This window comes from Meleagris gallopavo, chromosome 1 (assembly GCF_905368555.1).
Source record: "Meleagris gallopavo chromosome 1, MGAL_WU_HG_1.1, whole genome shotgun sequence".
Taxonomy (NCBI): Eukaryota; Metazoa; Chordata; class Aves; order Galliformes; family Phasianidae; genus Meleagris; species Meleagris gallopavo.
In genome coordinates this window covers 33777584-33796246 of record NC_139404.1, presented here as the reverse complement: position 1 = coordinate 33796246, position 18663 = coordinate 33777584, and the positions used below count along the sequence as shown (strand labels likewise).

The 18663-nt window shown below is 45.2% G+C and overlaps 1 protein-coding gene across 7 annotated transcripts in view; it reads right to left on the bottom strand.

Moving 5' to 3' along the window:
- The window catches only part of HMGA2 (high mobility group AT-hook 2), a 106925-nt gene extending 90436 nt beyond the window's left edge, over positions 1–16489 (bottom strand). Inside the window, exons 1-3 of one of the 7 annotated variants that reach the window (XM_085220681.1) lie at positions 15378–16489; positions 13143–13229; positions 5989–6039 (exon numbers count right to left, since the gene is read on the bottom strand). In XM_085220681.1, the coding sequence (XP_085076807.1) occupies positions 5989–6039; positions 13143–13229; positions 15378–15488 (249 nt within the window). In that variant the 5' untranslated portion in view covers positions 15489–16489. Of the gene's footprint in view, positions 1–5988; positions 6040–13142; positions 13230–14017; positions 15356–15377 lie in introns of those variants that run through there. The other 6 variants (XM_085220689.1, XM_085220705.1, XM_085220711.1 and 3 more) reach the window with 6 other exon arrangements.
- Between the last annotated feature and the right edge of the window lie 2174 nt (positions 16490–18663).

Genomic DNA, 18663 nt, shown 5'->3' with positions numbered 1-18663 from the left:
CCATTTATTGTTTACTACAGATGCTGTATCTTTCACTCTCAGTATTTTTACCCATTAAAACTTCCTCTTTGGGTCCAAAGTAGAACAGAAGATTTTCCTTTGAGAATTCTGAAGTGACAGACAAAATCAAAGCATATTTTAGCTAAACTGGAGATGTTGTAATAGCTCTTAACAGAAGCAGAAGCAGATTAAAGAATTAGTGAAATATCCTTCTGTAAACATAAATGTAGTTTAGAAAAAGAAAGATCACGGTCAGATTTTCTGTTTTGATGTCCAGGATGACCTGCAACTGAAACAGATGGTGCCACATCTGCTTATACCTACAGGGAAAACTCAAGGAAGGACAAGAGCAGCGTCCCATCCTTGCTGACGAGCTTACAGAGAAATGAAGACATACACTTCTCTCAACACAGGTAAAGTAGAATAAATTCTTAGTGTATTTTTATGCATTTGGTACAATCATGGATGATGTTTTAACCTTCCCCAAAATGTTAAATAGGGAAATTTAAAAAAAAAAAGGAAAAATTGGCCCCCAAATCATTTAAAATCTAATTATAAATCGTAAGATAAAATTAAGAATTCCTGGAGCCACTTTTCTCAAAAATTTTACAATTTGAGACATGATTTCATTTACAGATCATCTGAACTGGAAAGTAAATACATGGGTATAAAGCTTTTATGACATTTAGTTCAATGTTTTTACCTACTCCTTACATTTAAGAGTCTGAAAGGAGAGGTTAATACTCTAGTTTTCATAATTAGAAAAGCCCCTTCCAGCTCTTCAGACAACCAGAATTTTGAGCTCTCCCAGATGACACTGTTGTCTGCACAGACGTAAAATAAGTTCATGGCACAAGATATTTTATTTATTACCATATTTACATTTTGCCTTAATCATGGTTTGCTACAAATGGACCATGAAATAATTAACTCAAAATTATTAACTCAAAAAAAAAACAAAAATAGGTCATCATAAAAACAGAAGCTCTGGCCTGGCTTAGGCACGCACTGGGCAGCATCCTGCTGCCAAAGGGTGGGATTTCCCTCACATAGCTTTTGCTGTCTAGATGTCCGGACTGTGCCTTATTTTCTCACTTAGGCTGTCTTTCCCAGTGACAAAAGATTGCCTTCTCCAGATGAGATCTCACCACACCCAGAGGAAAGCACTGACATCTCAGCGCAACTTTCTCTCTCTGCTCTATGAAGAAGCCCATGTGCCTTTGAGCACCTCCTAGGCTGTGACTTCACATGAGGTAAAAATTACTGCCCTGAGAGAGAAATGAGCAAAATTGGTTAAAAAGCACAATTATCATGGCACTACCAGACAGAAGCTTCCATTTAGACAACAGTTTGCAAGACTCATGACAGGCAAGAAATAGCCTCAAGACTCAGTTTTCTGGTATTCCTGTGAGATTATAAAGGATCTGAGGCAAGGGGATCACTTGATAAGTATTCCTTGATTTCAGCCTCAATTTTCAAAAGTGTTCAGGTGAAGGAGGAATAGAAGTAGGTCCCTGCCCTGACATGGGCCTTCTGAAACTGCTGGAACAGAAACATGCCCCACGTTTTGTGCTCACGGCTTGATACGTCAGCCATGTCAAAACAGCACTGGGAAGTAATGGGAGGAAACACTTCTCAGAAAAAAAGAATTCTGTAATGATTTTTCAAACGTGGTTTGGCATCACTTAAGCTGAGTGAAATTCTGCCCTCATTAAAAAGAGGAAAAACCTGAGTTTCAAAAATACTCTAACGGCTCACTGATCCTGATTGGATCCATTGAAATTCCTGTTTAAGGAAATTAAGGTCATTTCTGATTATCTTTTATTTTCTAGTAATCAGAAAAGTGCTATCTAGATCATCAAGCAGAAAACAAGATTCTTGAAAGACAGAGAGGTTTTTAGAACAAGTCACAGTTCCTACTGGGTGTCAGTGACCGGGTGGGCACGTGGATGCTTCACACACATTGTCTATGGAAATCGTCTGGTTCTGTCCTCTCATTATGATCATGCCACTTTCAGAACCACATCTTCCCATTCTTTAAAACAATTTCATGGCATGGTGACAGCCACCCCCTCTTCCCACCAAAGTCCCACAAAAAGCTCTGGGTTATTGCTTTTTTTTTTTTTTTTTTTTTTAAGCATTCTGCCGCGCCACAGTTAATGTGTGGTCCAGGATAAACAAAGTGGAAATGAAATCAGACAACGCCAAAAATGTATCTAAAGACAACAAAAACAGTGGAAACAAAAACTGAACACCCTTTAAAACATCAGCTTCAGAAATGGCTTTCAGGTTTCCCCATTAAACCAATACCAGAGAGCACTACAACTGTATGAAATTTCCAGAGGTTTCAGAGCAAATAACAGTGAAATTTATCATTCAGTCTACTTTCAGTCAAATTCCAGATATACAAAAATAAAATAAAATAAAATAAAATAAAATAAAATAAAATAAAATAAAATAAAATAAAATGGCATCTTTGATTTCTAGCTCTTTATGCAAGCAAAACTGATTGCTGATTCCACAAGAAGCAGCATCAAGCCCCAGTGGAGAATGCTTGATGAAATCAAGGCAAACATTTTGATGATTTCTGGGCATGCCTATGAATTTGACTTTATACCTGTGGCACATAATTCTGCTAATTAAAGCCACGTTGCTTCACCTGCCTTTTCCAAGCAGCACAGACTACATCCCCACTAGCAAGCAAGCAGAAGAAAATAGGCTGACTCCACGCAACATACCTTTCAAGAGGTTGGTTTTTTTTTTGCTTTGCTCTAGCCTATGAGTTGAATGTCTCCTGGACTGCATTAGATGCACTACTGGAGCATGTCTTCCAATTTTGTTTCACTCAAAATGAATCCAGCCCATGAGCTCTGAGGCTGCTCCGCAATGCAAACAATAACTAGGGACAATTAGGAGATCTGATTCCAAAGAACACTCCCAATTTGACCTAAGATGCTAATGCAGACGCAGCCAAAGAGCTTAGAACGTGTTCCTGAACTAAAAGCTCTAAAATTACAAAGTATCAAGGTCATGAAGAGTTTTACCTCTCTCCCAATTAATAGGTCTCACAGCTTTCAATGCATTTCACACATGTGCAGCAACTTACAGCGAAGATGAGTTCTCCAGCAGCAGACATTGTGTTTCTGATTCCACATATTTTCATTTCCCATCTGTGTGATCGGTCAGGATTTTCATTCAATTAGCCTTCCACATTTGGAAAGCTTTTCAATGTATCTGAGTATTTTATTTTCAGAAGAGTTTGCCACTTTTTACTCTCTGTTCTACTTACAACTGTCCTCTTTCTTTGACAGCTTTGCCAAGCCCACATGATTGCTCTGAAAAGATCACTGGATGTATCACATGCTTGTGACAACCTGGGTTCCCTGCCCTCTTCACTAGAACTCTCTCTTCCAAGTTTTTTATTAGACAAGAAGATTTATTTCTTTTCCAAAAAATGCTATATAAATAAATAAATATTTTGCTAGTCACAAACATTGAATACTTAATTTGAACCGGCAGAAAGACCAGCTACCGGAATTCTGCAGTGGTCTGTTAGCTCATATGTCTCCGTGTGTGCATACTGAAGGAAACAGCAGAAATAATACTTTACAATTTGATGAACAATATATGACACTGAACCTCCAGACTTGCAAAAAAGGGGTCACAATCTTAGGAAAATACCTGAAAGGCAGAATTCTGTCCTCTCCAAGGAAAAGAAAATTGCCAGACTCCTTACTTTAATTGGTATAGAACTGTTATCATCAAGGCTTGGTATGTAAGTAAAATGGGAATTAAGCAAGGAAATAACCACTGAGGACTTAACTGAAGTTTGGGTGATAGAAAACTGCATCTTCTGAATACATGAAAACACGAAGGACGATATTGTGCCAGCTACTTTTAGGCAGACTCCCTCTTTGATCTCGCTTACACGTTTTACTTATAGTAGGCACTATAATGGCTTGTAATAATTTAATTGCATTTATTTCTGGAGCAAAATACGGTATCACCCTCCATGTCACCATACACAGAGAAGGAACTCATGAAACTAATTTAAACCAGAAAGAGAGAAGAAAGAGGAAAAAGGCATGTTTGGTTCTCAGAGCCTACAGAATTACCACAATGCAAGTTAGAGATATGAGCGTTCTCTCTGAAAATCACAAGAAATCACACCACTGGAAGATGCAAGTAAACAAAGCGTGCTTCCTACAGACATAACAGGAGAGTAATACTAAGTCTTAAAATATGCCTTACTTTCTAAAAAAAAAAAAAAAGAAGTGACATTGTTGTAAGCATGGGTGCATAATAAAGCAATGCATATGCACACTAAATAGCCAACAATTCCCTCCTCTGTAAATCAGATTCTTCAATCCAATTCAGCCCATATTGAATCTAATGTTCCACTGATACCGCTTACTCTTTCTTCCCCATACTCTCTCTTCCCCATAGAGATACAAAAATAAAAGGGAAACATTCTAGCCTAAAAAAGTTCCACAATTCCACTGAAAACTCACTTCATTTCTGACTACAAACACTTAGAGAAAATCTTTGAACATTTCATACCACTACATTTTCCCTTTTCATAAAGCTATTCAGCCACCCCTGTTCAACCACCACACATTCCTCAATCAGTGGAGATGGCTTGCCTGTTATAAATTACTCTCATAAAACAGCTATTTCTGCTGCTTCCCCTGGGACTGCACCCAAGGTGAGGATCAAGCCAACAACACTTAGCATCCACATGTGCAAGCGCAGAACCAAATGGGAGGAAGCAGGCGGTAACTAATCTATTTTCTACTGCGCCTGCTGTAAGCTGCCTTTGGGAACATCACCAGCACAGGTAGGTTTGGGAAGGTCACCCTATTTCCTAGTGCCAAGGAGATGCTTGTACCTGAAATCTGCCTCATCCAAAAACTCCAGGCATAAGTAACACACACAGTATGTGTGAGTGTTTTCTCTATAGAATTTCTGAAATGTCCTAGGATGCTTCATCACTGGACAAAGCTACAAAATAGATCTTAATGTGACTGGTAAAGCCCTTTCCTGTGTTTAGCTGCTGATGCTCTGGAGAATATCAGCAGTAGTTTTAAGGACCTTCTGATCTGCTCTGAGCCCTCAGAAGCACACATGTTGACAGCAGTGTTAACACCCTTGCAAAAGAACTGAACCAAAGGGCAGGATGGCAAAACTGAGCTGGGCAGGGATTTGAAAAAGAAGTCTAAAGAAGTTTGAGCAGAAAAAGGAAAAGACAACTAGATAAGCATGCAAGACGGACAGCTGGTACATGCAGACATCAGAGAGAAAAAAAGTGTCAGGTATATGAAACTCAGATCTTTTCGTGGCCAAAGAATCAAAACACATTTGTCTGATGGCCACATCTAGAGAGTAAGTGGCCAGGAAAAGAGCAAGTTTCAAACAAAACACACTATTGTGACTACAATTACATGAAGAGCAGAACAACCTAATTCTAAAAGAAAGTATCCTGCTGTTCATTTATGCTCTTTCTCACTGAAATCAAGGAAAATATACCGTAATTCCAGAGAATGTTGTACATTATAGATTGCCTTGTACAAACTACATGTGAATGTTATCACGTCCCTCAATCACCTTCGGATGTCTGATAGTGCCCCTTTAACCTTTGTTACTCAATTACCGAGCAAGTTATCTCTTTGCTACTCTTTTCTGAAGGAAGAATTGTGCCTCTTTCCATGCTGATAAGAGACATAAATATTCACTCCCAGCAAACATTCAATAGTAAAGTGTCTTGAGCAAACTACCAGAGTCTAAAGGTAGGAAGCTGTGGTTAACTTTTCTGCTCTCTTAACCCTTTAGTCAATCCACCAGAACAAACGGACATAGAAGATGGATGCTCTTTTTCACAAACGAAGCAGAAATAATTGTTTCCTTAGAGAATGGACTTGTAACATGTTTTATAACACAGAAAATAAATCAAATGAAAATAAATCAAATGATTGAAAGTGGAATATTTACCCATTTTCTGGGCCGCCCTCGGGGTCGCTTTTCACCAGTGGCTTCTGCTTTCTGTAAAGGAAAAAAGAAACACAGCGTATTTTATACCTCAGCATTATTTAATAACCTTGGTAACAAGGAATTCCTTTCCTGCAACACTACCCATCAGTACTTCACTTCTGTGGCACCAAGCTTCCTCCTCAGCCCACAAGGAAAGGAGGTGCCTGTGATGTTTTTTCTGCCATTCCCCAGCCTATAGGGCCAGGGGACAACTTGCTGCACCCTGCTTTGGTCTGTCCTGTGGACAGGGACATGAGGCAGCTTTGGGACCTGCCTAACTGCAACACCATCACATCTAACCTCCCATGGGTTGTAGCCGTCAGCCATCACCTCAAGGTATTACATTTGATATGCAGCCTGTTTCAAGCCTGAACAAAGCATTTTATAGCAGCTACAACTCCTCCTTTCAGGCTCCTGATGTTCACGCACGTAATGGATTCGGACAGACTGTTACCACAAACATGTGTTCATTCAGAAAGTAACTCCTCTACTCCTCATGAGCTTTTCCAGGTAGATGTGCACCTCAAGTTCTAAGCAAACCTTTCAGTTCTCCAAAGCATGCGTCCTACTTGAGGTTTAAGGAAACAGCATGGAAGGTGCCCTAGAAGTGACAGTGACATTTTTATGAGCCCAGCAGTTGGTTCTGTAGCTCACCTTCAGGGAAATCTGGGTTCTTCTACAGACTCTTCCATGAGTTTTCCCTAGATAGGCTCTGCCCATCCACACTCCTTCAGGAAACAGCCCTGTTCCCAATGAGAGTGAGAGAGATCTTGCCACTGTGAGAGTAGAGCTTCCGCTGCCTCAGACATTGCTAAGAACAAACATTTCTAGCATACATTCTACACGTGTTCTTCTATGTTTCCTTGAACTGTTCATTTTCCAGTTCACTGTAGGTGTGTTTGATTTGCCCCTAGAAATCAGCCATCTCATTAAATAGATCACTTGCAGGTCAATCTCTGTAATATACACTGTCACCTAACACTGGGCACGGCGGATCCCTCTGCCAGAGAACCTGAGCCAAAGGAGCTGCGGAGGAATCCCTACACAAACAGCACTACAAGGTAAATGCAATTACTCTAAAAGAAATATCTCACCAAGAAAAAAAAGCTGTGAAAAATAAAATTCACACTCCTAAAGGGCAAAATTATCACTCAGACTTGTTAAAAGAGTAAACTTGTCCTTTAATCGTTTATACCAGCATTACATGTAAGGTGAAACCCTCTTATGAGAATACTTGTTAAAGTGCATTTGCTACATACTGTAGCTGTCTATTTCAGAGTGTTGGGTCCTTTTAAAGTGTTCCATATTTTCCTACTTAATTACCTGAAGGACGCAAGAAAGGTTCAAAAATCTATTTAAAAAAATCTGACTTTTTGAAAACTAAAACTGCTTTTGTCTCCCACTTAATGCTACTAAAGGCATGGTGGGAGCTGCAAGCTCCACTCCAGGGCCGGGGGGGTGAGCCATCTCCCCAGAAAGGCCGCAGCTAGGTGCCACGGGCTGAGACCACTTGGGGAACCCTCACACCACCAGGCGCCAGGCTCCTGCTGCATTGCGAGTTCTGCCTCCTGTTAGAGGAAAAACATTTCCAGAGCCCTTATCAAAACCAAATCTTCCCCAGAGGTGAGCTGAGCAAACAGCGGGGAATGCCAGTTACTATGTTTTGGTACAGATCGACTCTGTAAGTAAATAGGAGGGTTTCCACAGGCTAAACTGCAGTAAGTGAGCAACCGGAACCTGCGGAGAGAATGTGTTTATCTCCATTCTGAGGGCAAAGGAAGACAAAACACTCCTGGAACTACCACGAAGGAGCAGAGGCAGCCCAGTGGTGATAAAAAGGCGTGAAGTGAAATATTCCCCTTCTTTCCATCTGGATTTTTTTTTAAGGTTGCGTTTCACAAACATAGCCCGTATTTTCTCCAGCAGCACAAAACTGCCTTTTAATTTAGAGGCTTGAAGAAAGGTTTTATTGTAGATCAGACAAATTATTCAATGTTTCTCTGTATAATTTTCAAGTAATTAGTAAGAATGGGAACACGTAAGTACTAAAGCTTTGCTTTTCGTATTCCACAGGTATTTACATAATCTAAACCACGTCTGTCCATCAGCTCTCTGCTTTAGTTGAAGTGTTGCCCCTGAAGCTGGGAACAAATCCCAGGAGAGCCCAAAGCCACCCAGCGATCACAGGGGTCCATATCTGGGCAGCACAGCGCGGTGCTCAGCCACCCCACCCACAGCAGCCCGTAATTGCTCACGCAGAAAGGAAGCTGCTGCCCTAATCCTCTAAAACACTCTCTGAAATTGAGATGTGTTTGGTCAGGATTTCCTCAGCACTTGGTGCTATGGTAGGAGGCATCCTCTTGCTCTATGCAGCTAAGGCACAGAATCACCGAACTCAGAGGAGGGCTGGGTGCATAATCAAACCAAGGTTATGATAATTCGTGAAAAATTTCTAACAATCATATCAACATCTCATTTTTACTGTGTCGCATTTTAGGACTAGAACTGGATTTATGTGCTCTTCAATGCATGATCTATAGGGGAATGCTATTTTTGTCCTGGATGAGAACGATGGCCATGCCAGCCACCACCACCACCACATCAACATGCCTCCAGACAGGCGTGCAATCCAGCCAAGCCCTGCACCACAAGGCCAGTCCAACCCGAATGGCAGCCACCAGCCCCCTGGAACCCAGCCGCCTCGCATCACTGCATCTCCATGGTGCACCAACGGCCATGCCCACACAGCTGGTGCTGCCACAGGTAATTAACAAGATAAGACAAGTATAAATAATGGAGTGACTATAAAGTGCTCTTTGGACATCTATCTATTGTCAAGGAAGATGGCAAATGCAACAGAATCCAAATTTTGGGAACTCTAGCCACTCTGCAAAATGATCTGCTGGAGACCTCAGCTGAAATGTGTCAGAGCCCAGGCAGGTGAACCAATGGCGAGGTCCCACCGCAAGGATGGCTGCTGTCAAACTGTGCCAAAAGAGCTTGCACAGGGAACTTACAGAAAAGTTTTTTTTGCTATTTGTTTCTCTTTCTTAGAAGAAACGTAGGCATTGGCTAGCTACAAAACTACTGCACTTGCTGTGTCTGTTTTACCTATTTTAATTCTAAACAGGAGCCATCTCCTGCTTCACCCACCTTGCTCAGAGCATTTGCAGTCTGATTTTTTTTAGGTACAATAACTATACTGTGATCCCTTGATAAACCTGAACTTGTTTTCCCTTTCAGCCTGCTATGATTGGTGCGGGTAAGAATGAATGAAGCACGGGAAAAGCCAAATAGATTGTCATGAACCAATTTAGAGCAGAGTCCTGGTCACATGCACCTTTTTTTTTTTTTTTTTTTTTTTTTTACCTTTGGACCATTTAACTCAGGGACGTGGTTTTCCACATACCAAACTCTGGCCATGTAATGAAAGACGGTACTAAGTGTCGTCACACACAGAAACACAGGTTCTGGTTTTTAGAGAATGAAATTTCAAGATCTGGTATCATCGGTGAAGTTTACTACTTCAATAACTGCAACATTACTCAAGATGCTTGTACTGAAGGCAAGTTTTAGAAGAGTTTTTATTTACAGATATTGCTGGGATACCTTCCTGACATGTTCTCTTCAGGCAAACACACAGATGTTAGCATTCTTTTTCCTTGTTTCGACCCTATAATTGTTTTTTTTCCTTCCCAACAAGAGAGCATTTATGCCCGTACAGTATTTTCATGAAGCCCAACTGTTGGAGCCAAACAAAGAAAAGCCCCTGAATGCCACAGGGAAATGCGACGGGCTGGGAACACAACTCAGCCTAACAAATAGAACTCAACCACACAGCATCCAGGAACTGAAAAGGAACATCCTTACTATGACCCTTCTGCAAAACTCAAGTTGTTCTTTAGAAAAAATATAAACCTTTTTTTTTTTTTTTTTTTTTTTTTTGGTGCTAATTTTTTACCAGTATTTTAAATGAGTAACAGAATGACACGTTTAAAGGCACAGACTTGAGTAACAACCGGGTTGTGAGGACTCAAGCACAAGGTGACCAGAAGCTGTTGGTGGCTCTCTCCTCCTGTGTTAATGTGTTGTGTTTGTTCTGTTCACAAAAATTAAAGTGAGAAATAATTCTTCTAGAAAATGCTGCTTACCTTTTGTGCCCATTATAAAATGGTGAAGTACACGTACTACGCAAATATGCTTTTTTTAACCGTGTATTGCCTAAAATTAGAGCAATTGCTGCATTATTAGCTATCCAGTTGGTCTTGCAACATTCTGTATGCATTGTCAAGTTTCACGTTGCTAATTTCCTAACAAGCACAGTTTGTTTTCAGATGCCCCAAGGCCAGTTTACTAAGACCAAACACAAGCTCTGAAAACTAATGGAAAAAGAAAAATAATTAAAAAGTCCTATGAACCGAGATATTTAAATCCACAACACAATCACGATTCTAGGGCAGATTCTAGGGCAAACTGTCGGCCAACCGCATTTACTTTGTGAAGCATAATAAAACAAAGCCCCAGCGCTCGAGTATTTTTATCTGACTGCCGGTTTGTGCAATGTATTTTTAATTGTGATGTGTAATGGTTTGCAAGAGAACACCCCATCAATTAATCACGAGAGCGTTCTCACGTCTGCTCAGTGGGTGCGTTTATCTCGCACGTTGTGAACGCTGCAGCACAACTCAATGCACCAACATTGAGGAGCAAAGGCCACACACCACTCTTTAGAAATTCCGTCAACTTCCAAGCGCGTGGGTAGGACCCATGTTCACATGCATGGGGGACTGAGCGGCGTGAGCTCACTCTGAGAGCTGAGACGGGGAATAGAAAGCCTTAAATGCAAGTCTTACGTCTTTGTATGTGTAAATATGTCTGTCACAACACGCAGCACACAGCTTTCAGAGGTGATAACCCCACCACCAAACGGGGCTTTCTTACAGTGCCAAAGCCTCTCCATTCATACCCTTGGTAGAAAAACTATCAGCATTAATATCAGCTAGAGAGGTCAGTTCAGATATCTGGTGAGAAGCTGAATCATTTCAGAGAGGCTTAATTATCTATTGGGGAAAAGAGCTACAATATTTAGTGGCAATGTGATCTCAGATGCTTTTTTCTAAGAAGGCTTTATGAGCCTTTTGTGTTTTAGGAGAGTTATCAAACATTTACATATTTTAATCCATAAATCCGGAAAGAAATAAAACCAGTAATTACGTACCCCTCGAGGATTTTTTTTTTTTTAATGATAAAAAGACATGTGGACTTCGGTGAATTTTTTATAATATCAAAACCTGAAAAAGTTTGCTTTAATTAGGGAGGTAACCTGATGCATTCTGAAAATCAAAATGCTACAGTGAAATTGCTCAGATCATAAATTAGATTTAAAAAAAAACAACCGTGTGCACCAGAATCATCTGGAAAGCTCTTGAATTGATATGCCCACATATGTAAGAGAGATTTCACGTTATTTTCCATTAATACCAATTTTCAAATCACTCATATAAATGAAATAACATTAATACTTCTCTCAGAAATGTCTATCTTTTGAAAACACGTTTCTATGAATTACTTCAAACCTAATCTCATTACAAATATTTCTCCTAGGAAAGCCAACACTCTGAAGAGTAATATTTAAAATACTAAAGCTCACACTTGGACTTGCTGGGCTAATAAAAAACTGCTCTTTCCCTTTTCAAGAGCGAAATTTTAACTTTTATAAAGTGAATCTGAAGAACATTTTTATTACACAAAGGAAAAAAAAAAAACTTTCGAAGGTCAGTAGGTTGGAGAGTGGATTGATACATTTTAAATGCTTAACATGTAAATCACTTTTACTAATTCATGACCTTCTAGACAGAATACACTGTTTAAAAAAAAAAAAACAACAAAAACAACACAAAACAAACACACACAAACAAAAATCCATCTATTTCACATTTAAGGAGAGCTGGAAAACATCCCTCAAACAAATGCTGAGAAGCTTGGAGCAGAACAGACATGAAACCCCCATTACCCCCCAATAATTGAATCTTATCAGCAGTTGCTCTAGGAATTTATAACACTGAAAGCTATCAAACTAAATAAGGTCAGCACCATAGGCACAATGAAAAATGAACTATAATGAGATGAGGCTACAAATACCTTCCACACTGATTTTGTCACAGATCTGCTTAAAGACACTGATAGCCTTCAGCTCCCTACGAGATTTTGTAAGCTTTTGTTTCCAATTTAGTACCTGCGAATTGGTGCTAACTGCTGCGCGACCATCACCATAAACACAACTCAGCATTTATTTCCAAGCCTCCACACAACTATTTGCCTTCACTAAAATAACTCCAACAGCAAGGTGTGATTTGCCTTGATAGCAGTTTTCTGACACTGAGCTTTCCCAAATTCAGATACAATGAAGGCACGCTGAATTTGCTGTCGAAGCCCATGCAGTAAGTGGGATGAGCCCAGGGAGGCTGTACCAGAGCTGGATGCAGGCAGAGCCACAGGACGCACACTGCTCCCATCCCCAGGCACAGGCAGGGGCTCAGAAGACAAACAGCACTTCAAGGGAAAGCCTCTTAGAAGCTGATTTCCAAACGAGATATCGAGGGCTTTTACTGTAACTCACAGTTTACTTTACCAGCACATTTTAAAGCTGTAAATTTCAATACACGCGCTTATTTCCATCAACACTTAATTGGATTTTCTTGTAATTAACCAGTGTTTGACAAAACACTGAGCTTTAATACACACATTTGGTCTGTATTGTAAAGCCTGTAAGTGGGCAAGAAATACATCTTCTTCCAAAAACCTACACTGAGATACAGTATGCTTAACACTGATTTCACTGCTTGATGCAGAGATCTCAGAAAACGCATCAGATGCGTGGTAGTATTTCACTATTCAGGAAGCAAGCTGCCCCTCTGACTTCTGTGCCCTGGGTCCTGCTGTTTCTAAACTTAAAATGCAAACTACACGCTGTATGTACATACATTGCATGGAGCCTTTCTCAGAGGCTCCAGCCCCACTTCTCACAGCCTCTATGACCGCGTCCTTTGCTACCACTTGATTTAAAAAAAAAAAAAAAAAAAAAGCATTAGGTATTTTCTCTTTCATGCTCTCACCTTCTGAGCTGCTTTAGAGGGACTCTTGTTTTTGCTTCCCTTGGGTCTTCCTCTTGGTCTTTTAGGAGATGGTTCACCAGTTGGTTCCTAAACACAGGAAAACATGCTGTTGTGGCAAGCAGCTACAGCACCCGAGATCTGAAGGACAGACTACAACGGAGCAGTTACTGAAAGCATAGGAATTAACAGCCTAAAGAAATGCAACAACGTTTCAAGTACCACACGAAAAACCAAACAACTCGAGGTAAAGAGAAAAATACCATCTGCACACTGAAGGAGTTCAACTTTCCTTGCAATTGCTCAGAAAGCCCTGAGAAGCTGCAGTGCTCTCCCCAGCAAGCTACAGCAGAAAGCAGTTTTTAAAGAAGATGGCTATGGCTTCCCTCGTGCAGGAATGAGTATCCAGAAGTTAACGGAGTTATCCATTTAATTTTAATCGCGTTTCATTATAATCAGATACAATTAGCACACACACACACCTTCAGAAAAAAAAAAAGAAAAAAAAACAAAAAAACAAACAAAAAAAAACAAAGCTAACTACTAGAAAACCAGAAAGAAGGGTTTGAGACTAATCTCTCTGCCAGGGACACAAATACTGCGGGTGGATTTTTTTTTTTTTTTTTTTTTTTTTTTTGCCGTTCTGCATTACATTCACACCTATTTCAACCAGAATTGATTCGCAGCAAAATGCAAATACAAAAGTTCCCTCCAGCGGAGCCTTACGGGAGATAAAGGATCTGAAATAAACAAACAAAAAAGTCTAAAACGCCGAGACGGGAGCAATGACTGCTTTGGCAGTTTTAGCCAGCTCCTGTGTCTGACAGTGCCCAACCAGCGCTGGGCAATAGGGTTAAGTTGTGCGGGTTCGGGCTCACCGAATTCTCCCACTTTCCAATAGTTCGCTTTCCACTCGGAGCGCAGGATGGGGCACAACCAATGAAATGCCCTTTGTTAACTTAAAGCGGTCCAAAGCCCGCAACTCTCGGTCCACCGAGGGCTCAGGGGAGGCTGCAGAGGGGTCTCCTCCCCGCGGGGCCTCGGCGGGAGCCCCACGGCATCGCACCGCTGCGAGGGGACGCCGAGTGCTCTCCCTTCCGTGCATTCAAATGCTAAAATAAATGAAAGAAAAGAAAGGAGGGAGAAAAGAAAGAAAAGAAGAAGAAGAAGAAAAAAAAAACGAAAGAAAGAAAAAAAGAAAGAAAAAGAAAAAAGAAAAAAAAGGAGGAGTGGGGGAATTGAAAAGAAAAATAAATAAATAAAGGAAGGCCCACAACGGCGCTGATGGGGGGCAGCGGGCCGGAGCTGCTCAGCGCGGCACAGCGGCAAAGCGGGAAGACGAGGGGCTCCGGGGATACGGCTCCCAGAAAGCGAAGCCTTGAATCCCGGCAGCACAGCACCGAGGGGCCCGGCCCGCGGTTCCCACAGCCCCCGGAGCGGCTGATGCTGAATGAATGGGGCGATCGCAGAGAGCCCGCTTAGCGGGAGGCAGCTCCGTGCTCGCAGCCGCGACCTGCGAGGGGCCGCGGACGCGTCGCACCGGGCCGCGGCCACCCGGGCGCTGCGACAATGGCACTCGAGGGAGGTGGGAGCGGACGGGTGAGGGCTGGGGGTGAGGTGAGCAGCGCGCGGCCATCCTGGTGCTTGTCGGTCCCTGCGGGCCCGGGGCGGGCGGCGGGAGCGAAGGTGGTGCGGCGCGGTGCGGGGGGGGTGCGGTGCGGTGCGGGGCGGTGCGGGGCAGTGCGATGCGGGGCAGTGCAGCCCCCCCGGTTGCCCCCACATCCGTGAACGGAACGGGGGCACCGCTCTGCAGGGGGAGGAGGTGGGGAATGGAGGAGACGCGTTAGGAAAAAAAAAAAAAAAAAAAAAGAAAAGAAAAAAAGAAAGAAAAAAGGCAGCCCTATGCGACCCTCCAGACCCCCTCCTCTCCCTCAGCGCCGGGCTCCGGGGGCAGGCAGGGGCCGGGTCGCTCGGACTCCGGCCCCGGTGGGACCGCCACACTCAGGCACGCACGACGAGACCCTGCCGGGCTCAGAGAGGAGCGCGCCCGGCGAGCCCCCGCTCCCCGCTTTCGCAATTTCAAACTGAGCTCCAAGTGCCCCCGCGGGCGCTGGTTGGTCGGAGCCGCGTTCCCCACTGACACGGCTCGGCCCCGGCAAGCGGCCGCCACAATAGCGGAGCCCCGCGCGCAGCCCTCAGCCCCCGTCCGCGGCACCCGCGGCGCCGCGCGGTACTGACTTGGGGCTGCTTCCTGGGTCTGCCTCGTCCTCGCTTCTGCGGCTCGGCGGCGGCAGGTTGCTCCGGGGCGGCGGTGGAAGGCTGGCCGGGTCCCTCGCCTTGGGCGCTCATGGCGAGCCGAGAGCTCAGCCCTCCGCCCGGCTCTGCGCGGCACCTCGCGACGGGGGGAAGCACACGGAGCGCTCGCGCCGCTTTCGCTGCGCGCTGCCACCGCCGCACCGGACGTCCTGGTGCTGCCAAAAAGGAGAGGAGAGGGGAGGAGGAGGAGGAGGAGGTGATGGTGGTGGCGGCGGCGACGGCGGTGGTGCTGGAAGAGGAGGGGAATGGAGCTCTTCGACAATTTAGGAAGGGGTTAGGAACGTGGAGCGGTCCCAGAGCGGGAGGGTTTAAAAAAAAATAAAATTAGAAAAAAATTAGAAAAAAAAATAATAAAAAAAAATAGATCGCAGCGCTGGGAGAGGGGAACGCTCCAAGACGAGAGGGGAGAGCCCCGCAGAGGGCAAGTGGCGGCCGTGCGCTCAGAGCGGCCGCGCCGAGCGGGGGTCGCACAGAGCGGGGCCGGGCCGGGAGCGCGCCCGGGGCGGACGGGGGGCGCGGGAGCAGCGGCGGCAGCGGGCGGAGGGAGCGCTCATTTAAAAATTAATAATAACGCGATTTGGGAGATCGGAGAGGAAAAAGGGGGTGGGGGGAGGAGAGGCGGTCCTGGGTTCGTGTCTGTGATGTGAGCTGCTGGGACTGGAAATATTATTATGCGAGTCCTGCCCACGGACTGAACGGGGATGAGGGCTTTAAAAAAAAAAAAAAAAAAAAAAAAGGAAGAAAGGAAAACTACCTTTACTCGTGGGTGGAAAAAGCGGGAGGGGGCTGTGCAAAAAAAAAAAAAAAAAAAAAAAAAAAAAAGGACGGGGTGGTGGTGGGCGAGAAGGAAGCAGCGCGCAAAGCGAGGAGCCCCGCGCGGGGCTGGCGGCGGGCCAGGCACAACATGCGGAGCGCGGCGGCCGCGCCGCCTCACGTGTCCGCCCCGGCCCGGCCCCGCCGCCGCGGCAGGTTTAAAGGGCCAGGCCGGGTCCCGCGCCCGGACCGCTGCACGTGGGCGCGCCGCCGCCGCACGGAACAAAGGCTGCGGGGCCGGGGCCGCCCCTGGGCCGGGCCCGCCGGGCGCCACCCGCGCCCCGCCCGCGGCCAGCGGGGGGACCTGCTCGGGCGGCGCCGCGCCCTGCCCCGCGCTGCGGTGTGCCTGGGCCCGCGCCGCCGGGCGGTGCTGGCGTGACGGCGGCGGCACCGGGGCTGCCTGCGGGAGGCGTTCCCCGGCCTCCGGCGATCGAGTTTTGCGGCTGAGCTGCCCCTGGAGCTCCTGCTTCGGGGTGGGCAAATGGAGAGAGCCTTCAGGAGGGAGAGGGAAGGGCTGCGCTCTCCTGTATAATGCTATCGAGGGCAGAGATGGTGTCGCAGCGCTTCTTGCGCTGGCTGCCTAGGTGTGCCAAAGTGTCTTGGTGCATTACAGGTTCTTTCTGTCTACAGACAGATAAGAGTAATGTAACCGGGCCAAAAGTGACTCCAATCAAACGTGTGCAGGGCTGTGCTGGGAGGCAGCTGAGTTATTTTCCGTGCAATAGGAAAAGTACACTGCAGACAGATGGGCTAAAGAAAGAGTAACCCTAGAGCACTTCTTAAAGCCGCAGATATTCCCAAAGTGTGCTTAATCCAATCACAGGCGCTCCGAAGCCCCGCTCCCCCCATCCCAAAACGTAGCTCTTGTCGGGAGATGGACACGCTCCACCTGTTGGGTCTCGCAACTCTGGGGAAAGCCCTACTGGCCTGGCTATGCACTGCGGAACACGGCTTCCCATCACACCATGGGGGAATCTGGAGGGCTTTGCACCCATCCTGGCCATCAGAAGTTTCAGCTGCTGTATTAGACCAAGAATCCAAATGGAGATTGTAAAGTCCATAGTTTAAAGCATAGCAGCACATAATTTTTATAGCATCCATTAATCTCTTTGAAGAGTATTCATGTCTGTGGAAGACAGTGGCACACACAATTACTGAAACCTGAAGCTCCAAGGCTGCTGTCTGACAGATTAATCCCACATGGGCCATTAGTGGTTCCGTCAGCCTTTCCTTGAGCAGTTCCAGTAACAGTGCCACAGCCCAAAGGTTTATACATGAAGCCATAAGCAAACACCTTCAGGAGCAGTTCCTATACTTACTGTCTGAAGGCTGTTTGGACATGGCAGGTCCCAGTACATGAAGTACACCCAGGTCCCGCTGGGTGCTGCCCACAAACTCACCCTCATAGCAGTAGTGGGACTGGAATGGCTACAGGTTTGATAGCCATTTGAAGCTGCCATCATTCTATCCCCACCCAGAAGCCCCTATCTCACAAACCAGGTGAAGCTCCCAAGGGCAGTCCTGACAGCGCTGCCTTGTCTGCAGCAATCCAACGACATCTGCACCCCAACTGCCTGACACAGGGAAGCACCTCAGCACCAGCACCCAGCAAGCCAGGCTCCCAAATCAAATGGGAGCCAGCACAGTGCCTCCATTCGAGATTCCTTCCCCTAAGAGATCGGTGACTGTTCTCTCTGCTGCTCCTTCCTTTCCCACTAATAAAGAGTCACTGCTCAATACAGAGTGAACAGTGGCAAATAGAGCTGTGTAACCATTGAGAGAGTACAGCCGTCACTGCTGAGGATATGGCCTTCTGTCCATAGCTTTGGGCTGAGAGTTGGGCTTTGGTTTGTCAGATGGAGTGTTGTCAGCACTTTGATGATGTTGTATCTCTCGAGGCATCCATAGCAGGGTAGGACATGTAAGATAAGGCCTGGTTTCCATGAAACCACAAGCCTAAAATCTCAGATTTCCAGAGAAGCTGGAAGAGCTCCTACAAGGGGTAAGAAGGAGGTAATGCAAGATGGGTATTTGCCTCAGGCACAGCACTTCCCAGGAGGCTGTTACTCTGCAGTCAGCGTGGTGGCTGGCAGGTGGCCTGGCTCCAATGGTTCTGCTCCCAGGGCTCTCTTTTAGCCCCATAGCTCCATGGCAGCAGTGGCCCTTCGCATCAGAATGCAAATTCCAGGTTGCAGCACAGCATCTTTCAGCAATACACCCCCAGTTTGTTCAGGCGACGGGTTAGGCTGCATGGCCTGCCTGCCCAAGGGAGGCCTGCCTCCTCCACCTGCTTCCCCTGGAGCACATAGGCTACTCCAAAGGGACAGGGATGAGGCAAGTTTAAGACCTTGCTTAGAGGGAACAGCAACTGTTAGGCGTAGGAGGAGTTCTTTGG